General features: G+C 36.5%; 1 protein-coding gene across 1 annotated transcript in view; it reads left to right on the plus strand.

Annotated features, from left to right (window-relative positions):
• Positions 1-527: 527 nt before the first annotated feature.
• Positions 528-16,099, plus strand: part of LOC139728427 (host cell factor 1-like) — a 37,185-nt gene continuing 21,613 nt past the window's right edge. The window contains exons 1-8 of the mRNA XM_071639372.1: positions 528-687; positions 1,961-2,270; positions 3,183-3,391; positions 4,099-4,183; positions 5,035-5,141; positions 11,985-12,130; positions 14,044-14,161; positions 14,715-14,828. Coding sequence (XP_071495473.1) covers positions 528-687; positions 1,961-2,270; positions 3,183-3,391; positions 4,099-4,183; positions 5,035-5,141; positions 11,985-12,130; positions 14,044-14,161; positions 14,715-14,828 — 1,249 coding nt within the window. The remainder of the gene's footprint in view (positions 688-1,960; positions 2,271-3,182; positions 3,392-4,098; positions 4,184-5,034; positions 5,142-11,984; positions 12,131-14,043; positions 14,162-14,714; positions 14,829-16,099) is intronic.

Raw genomic sequence — 16,099 nt, forward strand, 5'->3', positions numbered from 1 at the left:
CTACACCGCGCCTCCCTTAACTGACCAATCATAGAGCAGAAACTGGTTTACATTTTGTGAATATTCAGTAGCATCTGTGTGATTTGACAATATACATCCGCTAAAAGAAGATAACTCACTTGTATTGTGGCTTCTGTGGACGTTGTTTAGAATAAATTTTTACTCTAAATAGGTGTTGATGATAAAATCAACAAAGAAGTTTACATATGATATATGGCGACTTACTTTTTTTGGTTATGATCACCAAATGTTACCGTGGGAAATAATTCCTCACATTTCGCTGGTGAAGCGCCAGTTATAGGTATGTCATTTTCATAGTAATATATTTATATGTTTTCATTCATTGACAACATATATAACAATGTTTTAATAAAATTTAGTTATTAAAATATTATTTCAATATTTTAAGATATTTGTATAATTTCAAATGAATAAAAATCCTCAAAAAAGAAAAGCTATAATTAATCATCCGGGTAAGGTAACTGTTTTTCAGCTGCTCGGCTGAGGCATTGTGGGTAAGAGACAAAATGGCGGCTCCCATACTAAAATGGAAGCGTGTGACAAATACTACTGGTCCAAGCCCCCGACCACGCCATGGACATCGAGCCGTCGCCATCAAAGACCTTATGGTAGTCTTCGGTGGTGGGAATGAGGGGATCGTCGATGAACTGCACGTTTACAATACAGGTGAGCTCGAAATTTTGGTCGAGTTCGGACCAATTCAAGATGGCGCTCCATTGTTGTCATTCAGAAGCGTACTGTTTTTCTCGTTTCATGAAGGTTGATCATTCTCTGAAATTGAACAGTTCCGCAGAATTATTTGACACCTATGTAACCATGCAGTATGGTTAAATATTGACATCAGATTTACTTGTAATTTGTCATATTATCATCGTTGACAAAAAATTCAAAATGGCGGCCTACATTGTTTACCATTGAAATTGGCTGACACTGCGCTGGCGCGACCGAATTTTCCTGATTTTCATTCATTGGTGTCGAGAGCAGGTTTCCTTGCAATAAATTGAAATTTTGAGCTAGATTACGCACATCAATGATATGTATGATATACTTTCTGCTTGGAAATACATTTAACTCTCGGAAAAGGGAGTTTTTACTAATAATAATCCGCATTTTAGACTCTTATTTTCCACCATAAATTGATTGAGTCGAGATTGAACTTTTTTTACGGAATCACATCAAGAATATGTCTATGAATTTACTCATCCAGCTCGCAACATGCCGGTACAGATTTTTTCGTTTGTGCCTTTGATATTTATGCCAATTTTTGCTTTTTGTAAGTTGCTTTCTTGAGTTAATTAAGTGCAAAATGTAAAACTGATTCAACTGAATACTGAACCATGTTAAGAAATCTATTTTTGTTTATTGTCTTTTGTGTTACTTTTCATTTCATCATATTTTTCTTCTTCTTCTTTTGATAAAGTACAGGCCACATTGTGGTGGATCAGTGTAATTTTGTTGGATGCACTGTAATGTTAGTATCACTGTAAATTACTTTTCCCTGTTTATTGCATCTTACCATTCTTGGTGTTCTGACTAGAATGGCATCTTGATTATAAATGTCAGATTCAGTTAAACTACAGCAAGGTTACAATAAGTTACGAAAGACAAAATGTACCTAATAATTTAGTATATTAAAATGTTGGCAAGAAATTGATTGAACAATTACTATGAGTGAAACTCAAAAGAGTCAAGAAGTAGCTTTGCTCTATCTAGTGAGCTTGAGAGTACACCAATATCTGTGTCAAGAGGTGTGTTATGTTTGGCACATTGATGGTGGTTGCGTTAGGGAAGTTATGGTAACTTTGTTTTAGATGTCAAATGAATTACATTTTTAAATATTTTTTTGGTGTGTGTTGGTTTGTTTGAAAAGATTTACAAGTCATTGTAGTGAAATCTGAAACCTTTGATATCAAAGTATTATACATATGTTTATTTTCAGCCACTAACCAATGGTTTGTCCCCGCTGTAAGGGGAGATATCCCACCCGGCTGTGCTGCATATGGCTTTGTCAGTGATGGTACAAGGCTTTTCATATTTGGTGGGATGGTGGAGTATGGTAAATACTCCAATGAGCTGTACGAGCTGCAGGCTAGCAGATGGGAGTGGAAGCGACTGAAACCTAAGACAGCAAAGAATGCCCCACCCCCTTGTCCCCGCCTTGGCCACACCTTCACAATGCTGGGCAGCAAGGCATATCTGTTTGGTGGCCTGGCCAATGACAGTGATGATCCAAAGAACAATATACCACGGTCAGTCCTCATGTATTGAGCCATAATTGTGTGGTCCTATGGTGCATTTCTGTGCTGGTAGGCAAAAAGTTATACTTTTGCTACAAGTAGCATCATCATTGTTGTCCAGATGTGTGCAGCATATAGCCCAGTATTTCATGATGTTAGTGTTAGTGATCCTGAAGCAGCACATTGATTCTGAATTGCTTATGGTTTCTAAAATTTACATTATTCCTGCAAAAATGATTACCAGTATAGAAAAGTCACATGCTATATAAGACTTGTATTGTCTAAACTAGGCCAAAGAAGTTCTTCTGACTCGATTGTTACTTTTCTTACAGTTTCTCTACTTGCCAAAATGTCATAGTGTATGTGCCATACCCGGGAGCTCTTGCCTTTCATACATGCCCAATTACACTATTTTCTACCCTTGATCCACTTATATTTTTTCTTTTCTTTTCTTTTTTTTAAAATTCCATATAAGGCAATTGGTGGCATTATTATGATTGTGTTGCATGTATATGAATTTTATTGTGTTGAACATGTGGCATGCAACATTTGGCAGTTACCAAATTCTTGGTAAGTTTCAGAATTTTATGAAGTACTAACTGTTAAATGAACAGTACTCAGAGAAAAGTCACCATTGATTATTTCAAATTCTTTGGAAGTAAAAGAAAATGCAAATTACAGTTTCTAGTTGCCACCATTGTAGATGAATTTATCTAAAGGAAAGCCCTGTGAGGTATGTGCACTTCCACTGATAAAAGGAAACAATGTTACACTTACCATTTTAAATTCCAAAGAAGACTCAAATTGTATGAGTGAATGGTGCTGTCATCAGTATATGCTTGCTTGTATGGAAAACAAACATTAACTTCATGGTAGCTCTACAACTGTGTATTATTCAGTGAAGATCACTCTGTCTTGAAACAGGTACCTCAATGATCTATACTCATTGGAGCTGAGGTCAGGCTACTCAAACATGATCTGGGACATCCCACTGACCACTGGCCCGGCCCCTCCACCCAGGGAGTCACACACCTGTGTGTCTTACGTCCCCAAGGATAGCTCTTTGTCACGGCTGCTGGTCTATGGCGGCATGAGTGGCTGCCGGCTTGGAGACCTTTGGCAACTCAACATGGGTGAGCTGCACTTAAACAGTCTATGAGGAAAAGAATCGATTAGCTTCTAAGATAGAAAGATCAGTGTTGATTTGAGTTTTTATTAACATCGGACATGAGAGAGTAAATCCTGTTGTGCTATGAATTGGGAGGATCTGTTAGTGAATATCAAGCAATTTCTGAATACATAGATTGTGCCAGTGCACAATCAAGTGTTTGATGTAAGTAGTCCTTAGTACTAGCAGTAACAAGAGCAGAGATGATAACATTTGTAAAGGTCTTACAATTTGGTAGCTTTTCAGCTTAAATGATGATGTTGTCAAGTTATTGTACAGCTACACTAAATGCTGGCTGTGTTGAATGCCCTGTGCTTCCTACAAGGCTGAAAGGTACTTAATGATACCAATGATACCTCAAACCTGCAATATCATGAATATTCATAGGATGCATAGTAAACTTACTTTCTCAAGATTGATGAACACTAATGGATTTTTTTTCCTTTTTTTTTGTAATGTTTATAATTTTTGTAAATTGAATAGATCAAAAATATTCTTCTATAAATTGCTAATAATGTTACTCTCTTCCATTGATTATATGTTCAGAATGAAAACACACCTTGTTTGTACAATGAATGAACAATCATAATGCCAGACTTGAAGTTTGCTGTATTTTTTGTCCAAAGCAGTTTGATAGAAAATACCCCTATTTTTGCTTATTTTTCTATTCAGACACACTGACATGGATTAAACCTGAGTTGACTGGACAGAACCCACTTCCAAGAAGTTTGCATTCAGCCACTGTCATCGGAAACCGGTTAGTAAATAAAACATTCTAGATGACATAACATAATTTCAAAGTAATAAAGTAGATTTTAATTTATTTATTTTTTACTGCAAAGCCTGCACAGAGTTGTGTCGTGTCAAATTCTAATCCCAAACAAGATAGTTTTAACTCACAATCACACATGATGTGATATGGCCACAATGGGAGCCACAGATGTAAGTTTGCATCTTTGCTTTCCAATAATGTCATAAAAAAGATATCTGTTGTTTCTCATTCATACCTTGAATTGTAAGACAGAAAGACTTGTATTGAACAACTTAAAACATTTCATGATCATATACATGGCTTGGCTGTAGGACATGGTGATATGGTGCCAACCATTGTAAAATACTATAGTTATTCAATGGAAAAAAATCGCTGACCACTTGACTTGTGTCTTTACACATATATGTGAGGTATTAATATTTAGGAGTGGACCAAAAGTCATATATTTGCATGATAATATTAGATTGACCACTCGAGTGAAAGCAGTATTGTTTGGAGATCTCCAGTAATACGCAAAGTTGGAAACTTCACAAATATTTCTTGGATTAGTACTTACAACTTGCAAAGCTCAGCACCCTCCAAATTGGGACAGGATTCTTTGGTTCGATGACCTTGACATTCCATAAACGAGGGTTTCTTGGTGATATTAGATAAGTCTTTTCTAAACTTCAAAAGAGGTTCACATGTGTTAGTCCACTCTGATATTTGAATGATGCTCTGCTAAATGAAAGGAGGAAAACTGAAATTTCAGCAAATTTAATGAATAGCAGAAAATAAAAGGATTGGTATAGAATTTTCTGCCATACAAGTCGTCTTCACTTTTTGTGCCTCCACAGGATGTTTGTGTTTGGTGGATGGGTTCCCCTGGTAATGGATGACATCAAGGTAGCTGCTCATGAAAAGGAATGGAAATGCACCAACACTCTCGCATCTCTGAACTTAGGTAAGAGAATAAATGGTCTTCTCTGCTCCTCAAATAAAATGGTTACTCCACTTGAGGGAGTGAGCTCTTCAGAATTGAGATTGTTGTGCGATTTGAGATCAGAGTAACAAAGTATTACTATTATTTAATAAGGAATTTGTCAACATTTAGATCAACAAATCTGGGTGGATGAAGATGATATTCTTTCATTTCAAAGATGATATATACAGAGAGGATTAAAAAAACATGTTTGATTTCACCTGTTTTTCATTTAAAAGGACTGTAGAGTTACAGATGAAATTAAAAAGTATTTCTTAGACTCTAACACATCAACACATACCTGTATCATTTTGAAGAAGATTTTTGGACACTTTCTGTGCAATCTCGGGTAAGGGGGTGGGAGGTAAGTGATATGTACTGTATGTCTTGGCTGTAATAGTATGAAGGGATTTTGTGTGTCGATGTGTTTGACAAGTTTGTATTAGAAATGAAGATCATTTCTCTGTATGATTTTCAAAGATGTGTTCCACATCACATACATTAAACATGACTGAATTTTATCTTTTGGGCCACACATGTATGTTTTGACTGAGCTCATTACATCTCACACACAGAAATATGTAGTGTTATATATGAACATCAGAAGTATTCAGGCAGTATTTGGTGGTCACAAAATATGAGTAAATGTAGTCATCTGTAATGAACTTGTGTCACATAGAGAAAAAAACAAATTACAAAGCAAAGAATGACTTGATTTAATATCTCTTTAAAAGAAAAAAAAATAGATAATACTAAAGCAGTAACACAGAATTAAAAACAGAAAAAGATGACCACAAGATAGTGGAGGTACAAATGACTACTTCCAGTGAAGATGATTTTGAATGAAAATATGTAAAAAGAAAGCTATGCCCTGAGAATTTGCCGGATAAAAAGGGTTTTCCAGATTAAACAAAAACAACAACAGGAAAAAGCTAGGAATTTTTTTTTCTCCAAAATAGCAGCAATACTACACACAAAAATGGTTCATATTTCTGTGTCATGTGAATGGAAAATCTATAAAAAGGAAGATGGGAAGGTTTTCATTAAAGCAGAGATACTATCATTCTAGAGTGTGGCAGTGCTGTTTGATGGAAATCAAGCCATGTTATCGACTTGGAAGAGATATGGCAATTGATAACATCCCCTGCATTAGTGAACGAAATGTGGCTCTGACATCCAGTCTTAGTCTTGATATAATCGGATGGAGGAAGTGTATGTAACAAGACAAGTATTTTTGTCATTATCCACACATTATATGTGCATTTCATCAGGAAAAGTTTCATCATCGCATCTTCAAGGGCTCATAGATACACCCATTACCTACTGTATGATCTGAATAGAGGCTGGTTTCTATAAAAAGAAACCAAACCAAGTCTGTAATCTTGTGTTCCATTGTATGCAGTATCAAGTCTAGAAATCATTTCGTACCACTAAGAAGGCAAAACACTACATATACATGAGCCGTTCACAAGCACTGTTACGATGTCATGGCCAAGTGGTTTTGACATTATTCTCACTGCCCCTTAGAAATTATGCACAACCATCATACACAAGAGAGTAGAAACGAGAAGCATTTCTTAAATGTGCATGAGGATAATGGCTTTGCTCAGTCCTCGCTGCAAGTGCGTGTACACTGAAGAAAGCTTTGCTCTGTTTAACCATATGTCGAGTCAGAAAGAAATTGTTAAAGACAGCGTGATACAAGCTTGACCTCATTCAAACAGAAAATACCATGCATGTGGCACAACAATCATTTGACCTGACAGCTATGTTGAGATGCCCCTTGCATGCAGTGTTAGATTACATATTGGTTGTTATCATCATGGTATTTTCTAAATTGCATGCTGACATTTATGAAAGCTTCTGATCCTTTCCTTCAATTTGCTGCTTGCCTTTTTTTTTTCTTTGGTTTAAGAATTTGTAGTGCTGCAAAGAACCAATTAACTAATATCCAAATTGCTCTCTTTGCAGCTGTGAGTATAAAAGGAAGTCGAATATTTGGCAGTGAAATCATTTATCCTTTGCTGTTAGCAGTATGTGAAAATAGAGTAGAAGAGAGAGAGACTGAGAGGAATATAAAGAGAGAAGAGACTAAAAAAGCAGAGAAGCAGTGTCCTGTCCATGTAGAAACATGTCTGAGTGGATAAGTGTTGTCATAGAAACATATCCTTTCCTAAGTCACTTTGAGATCCTTATCTTTGTTTGCACTCACGGGGGCCCCAGTGGGCGTGTCTATAGCACTCAGACAGTGCAGGAGTATGCAAATGTAGAAGTCACACCCACTGTAAGGTGCATATTCGTGATACACTTTCCCCTGTTTTTTTATACCATCATACCTCCAAAGAAACTGTTAGATCATTTTATATAAATGTTAGAAATGGGTGAGAGAATTTTCTATATGTTTGTTACGGCATTCATAAATACCCCCAAAGTGTATGATTTCTGTGTTGATATATGGGATGCCTTGTGATTTCAGTATTGAATTGTGATAGTGATTATCAGAGTACGACATGAGAAAAGAATCGGTGAAAAAGAATGGAATCAGTGCTTGGCAACTTGTTGATGTGCTAAGCAGTCTTTCAGAATATGAGAAATAGTGCAGTGCTACTTGTTTAATAGTATGCCAAGTAACTTTCCAAAATAGTTGCCAAAGTATCACCATGCAGTATCAGGGAACTTTGGCTTTGTAATATTATTGTCAACATCCACTTTATTTGTTTTTTTGTTTTTTGTTTAATTTTGATCTATCCCCACCCATCACCACTCTCTTGCTTGCATGCTGAAACAAACCCTTAATCCTGGATCAGTCCACACACTGATGAAGAAGATTTTGTCGATATGATTGTCATGCTAATCCTGAAGATGGCCTCTCTTTCAATCACACACACACACACACAGTGTAATTCACATCTATCCTCATTTATAGATTTTTGCAAGAATGCAATGGTAACAACTGGTTTTCTAGACATGAAGTTTGCATGTGATCTCTTCATTGTGTGTGTGTGTGTGTGTGTGTGTGTGTGTGTGTGTTTTTTTTTTGGGGGGGGGTGATGTAGTTGGAAAAGATGGCAAAACTGCATTATCCCACTGAGTATGTGTTCATGTTGTTTATATGAAATGTACCCATTAGCGCCCTTTGAAGGATTATAAGGAGTAACATACAATTGTATCTTCAGGCCCAGTTGTTTGCTAGTCATACGGTTGTAGCTGTTAGAATGTAGACATTAATAGCATTTGTTGGGGGAAAAAAAATCTTCAGTACATCGTGATGTCCATAAATTAGTAACCTCTCAAATGAATTGATGACTTTCTTGTGGTCACAGATGAAAATGTTAAATCATGTGGGACTTTCTATGCCAGCACATTAAACTACTTGATATTATAGCAGTCTCTGTTGCAGAATGATAAGGATGTTTATGTCAGTGGTTCATTAAAGTTTTTGGCATCAGGAGTGTGTTTATGAAGACTCTTTGTGGATTTGAGGTTTTCTAATCTTTATTCTCGTACAAAATTTACTGATTTATTGATCAGATAATTCAGTCACTCCCAAGCCATATTTCCCCTTGTCCTACATGCAGCTTTTAGTGTTTTTGTTTCAGGGAAATATAGAAAATTACACTTGAAAGCTTAGATAGTTTTCACAATGATTAAGATTCTTTTAAATCTCTTCATCAGTTGCGTTTCATTCTATATACATGTGCTGTCTATATTTTTCCATTTCTTTCAAAATATGTTAAATACATGTGTATTCAAGTAAAAAGACCTATACTGACAGATTATGAATGCAACCTGTTTAACCCGTTGAGAACGGACTGATTTTGCTACAACACACATTTCCCATAGACACCTGCCCGAGTATACTCAGGACTAGTCTTCAGTGGGTTAAGCTGATGCCATTTAATGTATGCCTAGATTATTCCTTTCCAGGGTTAGTTTACAGGGTGAGAGGCCACATAACTTCCTGACTCATTGTCCTTATTTCCTCTTTTAAAACGCTTGACTCACCTTTATTTTGTCCCAAATTCGGGAATGTATGACTCCTCTCCCACTATTCTCTCTCACATTTTCAAAACATGTTTTGGGGATTGACAAATTGTGATGAATCGCTACATGTCTGATTGCTTCAGTGACGGGCAAATTGAGAGTAGGTCACTGACTCATGCACAGCAGGAAAACGGTCTAACATCTTCAATTGATACAAAGCTTGGGAATGCCTAAGTTACAGCCAGTGGAGTCACTTTTAATTGACATTGGAAATTTGCTTCTGGATAGAATTTGTATTGGCACAAGTAATTTCCTAGATAGAATTTGTATTGGCACAGGTGATTTGCTGTACAGAATGAACTGCAGCTAAAATAAAATAATTCCAGTTCTTGTCAGAGCATAAAGTGGACATGTTTATACTTGTCCAGGTGTAAGAGTAAGCAAAGCCAGCTACTTTGAAAAAGTTGCCCAAATCACAATGTGATAAGTAAAGATATTTGGGTGTGATTCAGTTCCCCTAGGGCATGTCTGGACATGAAAGGTTAATTGCAGGTGAACAGAGCTGTGTGGAAGTGGTAATAATGCAATATTACACCTAGTTTTATCATGGACCCTCAATACATGTGCCACAGGTAGTCAAAGTTGTCCATAGATCAACAACAGTGCTCCCTACAGAATTGGAGACTTTTGTGATATTACTGCCAGCTCTATACTGGAAAGGAAAAGAATGGAACATGGCAAAGTTGCTTTCACCATACTGTAAAAGTGGATATTTTCGCGCGACTAATTTTTCGCACTTGGCCCGGTAAGAAGAGTTTCATATGTTTTTAATTCTGTGGAATCAAGACATCATCTACTGGAACATATGGCAAACAAAAACATTCACGTGTTTTTATTTTCACACAAGTTTCTGGTTGCGTGAAATGCGCGAAAATTTCCACTTTTACAGTAGCTTGAATTGCCTGTCTAGCGATAATTAAATGCCATGTTTAATACCTGTTTTCATGGTGAGCCAAAGATTGAATACAGGAATTGTTAGCAAACAACCCCCCCCCCAAAAAACACAAACAAACAAACAAACAAACAAACAAACAAACAAACAAACAAAAGCATTCTACCCACCACACACAATATTTAGACCAATATTTGCTGATAGGCAAGAAGGTGTTTATGATTACTTCCCTTTGAGTTTGTGTGTATACATAGTTTAATGCATGATTAGTCCTAAAAGACAATGGATCAGACTTGGTCTCATGAAAGTAAAAACAAAAGTGATTTAAAGACAAGTTTAATGGCTATACCTGGCTCATGTTTTGCAAAGACAGAGACATTTACTGAGACAATCATGCAGTGTCAGAAATAATTGATTCACTTTACATTGAGACTATGTTTCTCAAGGAATCATTCTTTGACTCTATTCAAACAGACATGCATACATACAGCTTGTACACAAATTATTTTGTGCTGCAAAGTGAATCTAAATATAAACTTGACCTCGTTTCCCCAGTTTCCTCCGTGGTGCACAAAAATGGATTATAACTTATCCATAAACTTATCCATATCTATTTGGGGCAGCATAGTACATTGCTTCACCAATCTGTTCCATGACATTATTGAAGAAAATCAATTTAGGACCTAACCAGGGCATTGTGTTCAACTTGAAACTGGGAAATCTAAGAAGCAGTGCGATTTTGCATTTTTTCCTTTCTCTTGTTACAGGAAGAAAAAAATGCAGGAAGGTGCAAATTGTCTGATATGTGAGGTCTGTGTCTGTCAACACATTGGTTGGCCAAGGGTTTGAGAGTTTTGAGCAGGAAGCTGTAGCAAGGGGGATGCTGAAACGTAGGCAGAGGGTCCACTTTGTGCCAAGTAGAGATGGAAATAGCTCTCTTACACACTTATGTTTGCAATCGCACATATGAAAGTCTTCATGTATTGATATATCATCTTTGACGGCTGTCTCAAGTCTTCTGACATTAAATAGATATTTCAATTTTGCAAAGAGAATAATCTGTTCAGTTACACTGACGAGTGATTTTAAAGAGTTTCACATAGCTTTTCTTTTTTTACAGTGTAGTGTACATTAGAGAATTAAATGTAATTGATGCACTCTACTTTATTAATTTTAGATTGTTACTCTGAGTAATGTATACAAGTACAACAGAGTAATTTACAACTTATACAGTGATGCTAGAGTTGTAAGCAGTTAACTGTTCATTTCTCACTGACGCAAATTGGCAAAAGATATACAGTATATTTAGATTAATGACTGTCTGTCAGGTTGTTTTTATTGCAACTGATTGACAAATTGCCCGTAATTGATATAGATAAGCACCAATTATTCAGTGTTACCAAACACTATGAAAACACTTGAATAATCAATGCTTACTCTTGACAATGAAGGGCAATTTATCAATCAGTTGCAATTAGTATACATTTGTACTGAATGTTATAGCATAGTTTTGATAAAATACATAGCAGCTTTGAACTTGTACATAAAGGATAACAGTGCATGAAGTAAGTATACACCAAATACCTCAATATACAAAGACACTTGCAGTATTGTCCAACAAATGCCTGTTTGACTTCATGGATGGAGGCATTTAACTCTCTGCTCTGTAGCAGATACTACATTAATCAGTATTTCTTTTTTGTTTATTTGTGTTGTTGTTTTTTAGCCCCATCCACCAAGATGAAGGTTTTGTAGTATTTCAGTTTTATAAAGAATTATTCAGAATAGTGCAGTTCTAAAGATGCTTGAATGACTAATCACACAATCTTCTATGACTCTGTGTCGCTTCAGTGCAAATCACCAGTATTTTCTGTATTTCATTGTCACAGAAACTCATACATGGGAGCCCCTTGCTATGGAGGTATTTGAGGACGCCATACCAAGAGCGAGGGCGGGCCACTGCTCAGTGGCTATTCACACCAGGCTGTTTGTGTGGAGTGGTCGTGATGGCTACCGCAAGGCTTGGAACAACCAGGTTTGTAGGAATTCAGTCCTTGAGATAAAAGTCCCATTTGGTATGACAGACTGATTTGCTGTGCCTGATGAATGGTTGGTTACTGTCAAAGTGCAATAGTATGGATTTCATCAACACATTTTGATCAGGATTGTCATATTGAAGGTTTTTTTTTAAAATCTGTGCATGTAATATAATATGTCCAAAGTTGATGGTATGTACAATACACAGAATATGGTATATGAAATGGGAATTCACTTTTGCTTCATGTTCATGCGGTATTTGTGAAGATGTATCAAATTCTTAGGCAAATATTAAAGGGATGGTCATAGTTTTGGTTGAGATGGAAATTCAAATTTCAACTCTTTGCGAGATGGTTAGAAATCCCTTTACGGAATATTAAAGAGCAGACAATTCTAAGAGGAATTCAAAGTTTGTCTGATGAAAATTGGTTTTTTAAATGGCTGAGATATCCAAAAACAAAGTAAAACAATGGGGTCCTAATAAAAGTTGGGTCCCACCTTTTAGTATGATTTCTTTGTTTTGGATATCTCAGCCATTTCGAAACCAATGTTCATGGAATAAACTTTGATTTTTTTTTTTTAGAATTGTATGCTATTTCGTATTTCATGAGAGGTTTCTCATCATCTCACAAAAAAAGGTGTTGCTTGTACTCATACCAGCATAGATTCAAGACAAAGTCATGTTTAGAACAGATCCCTTTTAAGAATCTATGTCAGTCTCCTAGGATATGGCTTTGAAGTATCATAGGGATAGTATAGTTTTGGTTAATATTGGAATTCAGATTTTAACTTTTGCGAGATAATCAGAAACCACTTCTATGAAATATTAAAGAGCATACAATTAAAACCTTAATCCCAGTAGAGTACCTTGGTCTGTATCAGCTCTTATTCGGTTCTGTAGCAGGGTCCCAAGTTAGTAGTATTGGAACAGAATATACTACCAAAGAGAGTAATCCAGTGTGTGAACAAATGACATACTTTCCTCTTTGATATCGCTCAGTCCTTTCCTACTGATGGCTTGTATTGTACGGCTCTGTATTGTAATGGCATGCATGCAGGCTTATCTACAGTGACCTCTGGCACTCAGGAGATGCCCCCAGTAACCCCATTGCTGGTGAGAGGATGTAAGAACACAGAGTCACATGCTGATATGCTGAGGACTGAATGTTGTATCCCATGCTAGGGCTAGAAAGAAATAAGATTACTATACGCTGATGCAGCAGATCCTTTAAAGGGGAAATCCAGTCCAAATGTAAGTTATTCTGATTTGAAAGAGTAAAATCTTACAAGTTCAACGGTAAAATTTTGATCGAAATTGGTGAAAAATAAGGAAATTATGTCATTTTGAACTTTTGCTAATTTTTCAGGAAAGAGTTCTTGGACGGTCAATATGAATATGCAAATGGCAAAGTGAGCATGTCATCCCCTCACAACTTGCCATATAGTTTGTACATAAGATTTTGAAATTTCCAGTCTTTCATTCAGCCGCAATTATGCCCGAGGCTCAAATCCTGGTATTATCTAACTGATCACTATTTTGAAGCTATTCAAGCGGGAATAACATCATGTTCAGATTTCACTGACAGAAACGTTGAATTTTCGTTATTTTTTGTACGCGATCAATGGAAAATTATGAGGTTACCTCACTCAGTTGTATTTTCATATCCACTGTACAAGAACTGTTTTGCAGAAATTAGCAAAACTTCGAAATGTCTTATGTTTGGACTGGATTTCCCCTTTAAGTATTACAGATGTTACATCAGCACAAACATTCCTCCGTGCAAGCAATCTAAGAAAGTAAGCCAAAGCTCTCAGGGATGACATTTTGTGTTTGCCATTCAGTGATGTAAATGTTCATGAAATGTGTGACAGACTGATTTGAATGACTGTTGATACACCACTGCATGACAGGTGTGCTGCAAGGATCTGTGGTTCCTTGAGACTGAGAAGCCCCAGAGTCCAGGGAGAGTCCAGCTGGTGAGGGCTAGTACCACCACCCTGGAGGTGTCCTGGGGTGCTGTGGCTACAGGTGAGTCACGGAAGAACTGGAGCAAATTTTAAGCACATGGTCAACGGCATGATTGGAATGTATGTTCAGATGAGAAGAAATAATTTTTCCTGAGACTTGTGTATTAAATTGTAGGCAAACAGGGAAGAATGCGCATCCTAGGCATAACAGATTATAGAATATCTGATATATTTTCCTCGCAGTGAGTACATGGGCAGGTAATATGTTGGATGTAATAGGAATTCAAGAATGTTGTGAAAACAGTGATTCAAATGACCAAGGACATGACAGTGAGCACCTTTAAATAAATGATCTCTGTCTACATTCTCTGTGCTTTTATGAATTCTACATTGATCTCTGCAATTGAATGTAATTGCAATTGTAAAATTCTTCAGTTTTTACTAGAAATTCTTCCATCTGCTTAGCCTCAAGACAAGCTGGTGTTGGAGTGTTTTAAACCAAGTTGCAGCAATGTCAAACTGTATCAAGCTTGTAGATATGATATGACTGAGAAGTCAGTCAGTGAATGTCAAGTCAGTGAATGTTGGCCTTCATTTCTTCTTCATGACTGCAGCTGATACCTACCTGTTGCAACTGCAGAAATATGACATGCCGCCTACCTCAAATGCTGCACCGGCAGCGGGCACCACACCTGCCCGGCCACCCCAGTCCCCTATCAAATCACAAGGTGAGACACTACAGACCTACACCTTCTGTTGAACATTAATACATTTTCATGTTGGGGAGAACCTGTGATACTTATACAGCCTGTGGCATTCCTGCCAGTGGTAGAGTGCCTTACTTTTGTCGAGGCTGTAAAGAGTAGATTAATGAATTTTACACTTTTTTTCTTTTTTTTTTTTAACAAGAATTGTTTTCTGTTGGCCCCATGGTCATGTTGATAGCAGTATCTTGTAAAGTCTGAGAGTTTCTGGGCAGTGAATGTCTGTGTTGAGTTTGATATGCTTCATTCTATGAAATATGTCATGTATCATAATATGTCATTTATAAGCTCTGATGACAAGAAATACATACCATTGAATACAGACATTTGTCACGGTAACAACAGCTGCTAGAAGTAAAAAGTTAACTCCTTCAAGGTTTTTCTTTTTATGCCATTGATGATCTTTTGCACTTGCCTAATTCAGAGGGACTCATGCACAGTGAATATGTACTAACCTGTTGGCATGCATTATATGAGCTCTTGGCTGCTTTATCAGTGATATTTTTTGTTTTTTCCTAGAGAGAAATAAAATATTTGAACTGAATCCTGTGTGATCACACATCCATGGAAAGAGATTGTACTCCATTGAGGAACAAAAGTGTAATTCGCTTTATATTACTAACCGTATTATACATTGCCTGTAACATTTAAGAAATTTTGAATTTCTAAAAAATTACATGCACATATTTTTGGTTAAATTTATGAGAGACTTTTATGTCTTCGATGAAAATTCAAGACAACATGTCATGAAGTGTATCAGACATAACCACCCAATGGAAAGCTACTTTTGTGGTGAAAAATTCCAGATTAAGTGCTGAGAATAATCTTTTTTTTTTTTTAAACCTGAATGTAACTGCTGTAACTGCATTAAATTTTATGTACATGTAGCTTATCTGTTGAATACAACATATGTGTGATGCAACAAATTGTGTATGAGATGTAGAGTTGCATGTTCAACTAAAGTTTTTATTTCATATTGATACAGGAGTTACAGCTGATTTAGAGAAATGCAAAAAGTTCACTCTAGCAAGCCACTTTGTTATCAGAAGTGACCACTGTCATGAATTTTTATGTTCCAGTAAAATACCCACACTTAAATTGTCATAATTGTCATATTTTGATATACAAATGTGTCTGTATTTTGGTTGTGAATTACTGCATGAGAGGCAATTTAAGGTGTGTGTTCCTCTCCTTTCAACACTTGTTCGGAAACTTTCAGCCAGGCAGTATGTATG

The sequence above is a fragment of the Diadema antillarum genome, unplaced genomic scaffold (genome assembly GCF_040938485.1).
Source record: "Diadema antillarum isolate AM-2024a unplaced genomic scaffold, OU_Dant_1.0 seq00000178_RagTag, whole genome shotgun sequence".
In the NCBI taxonomy this organism is placed as follows: domain Eukaryota; kingdom Metazoa; phylum Echinodermata; class Echinoidea; order Diadematoida; family Diadematidae; genus Diadema; species Diadema antillarum.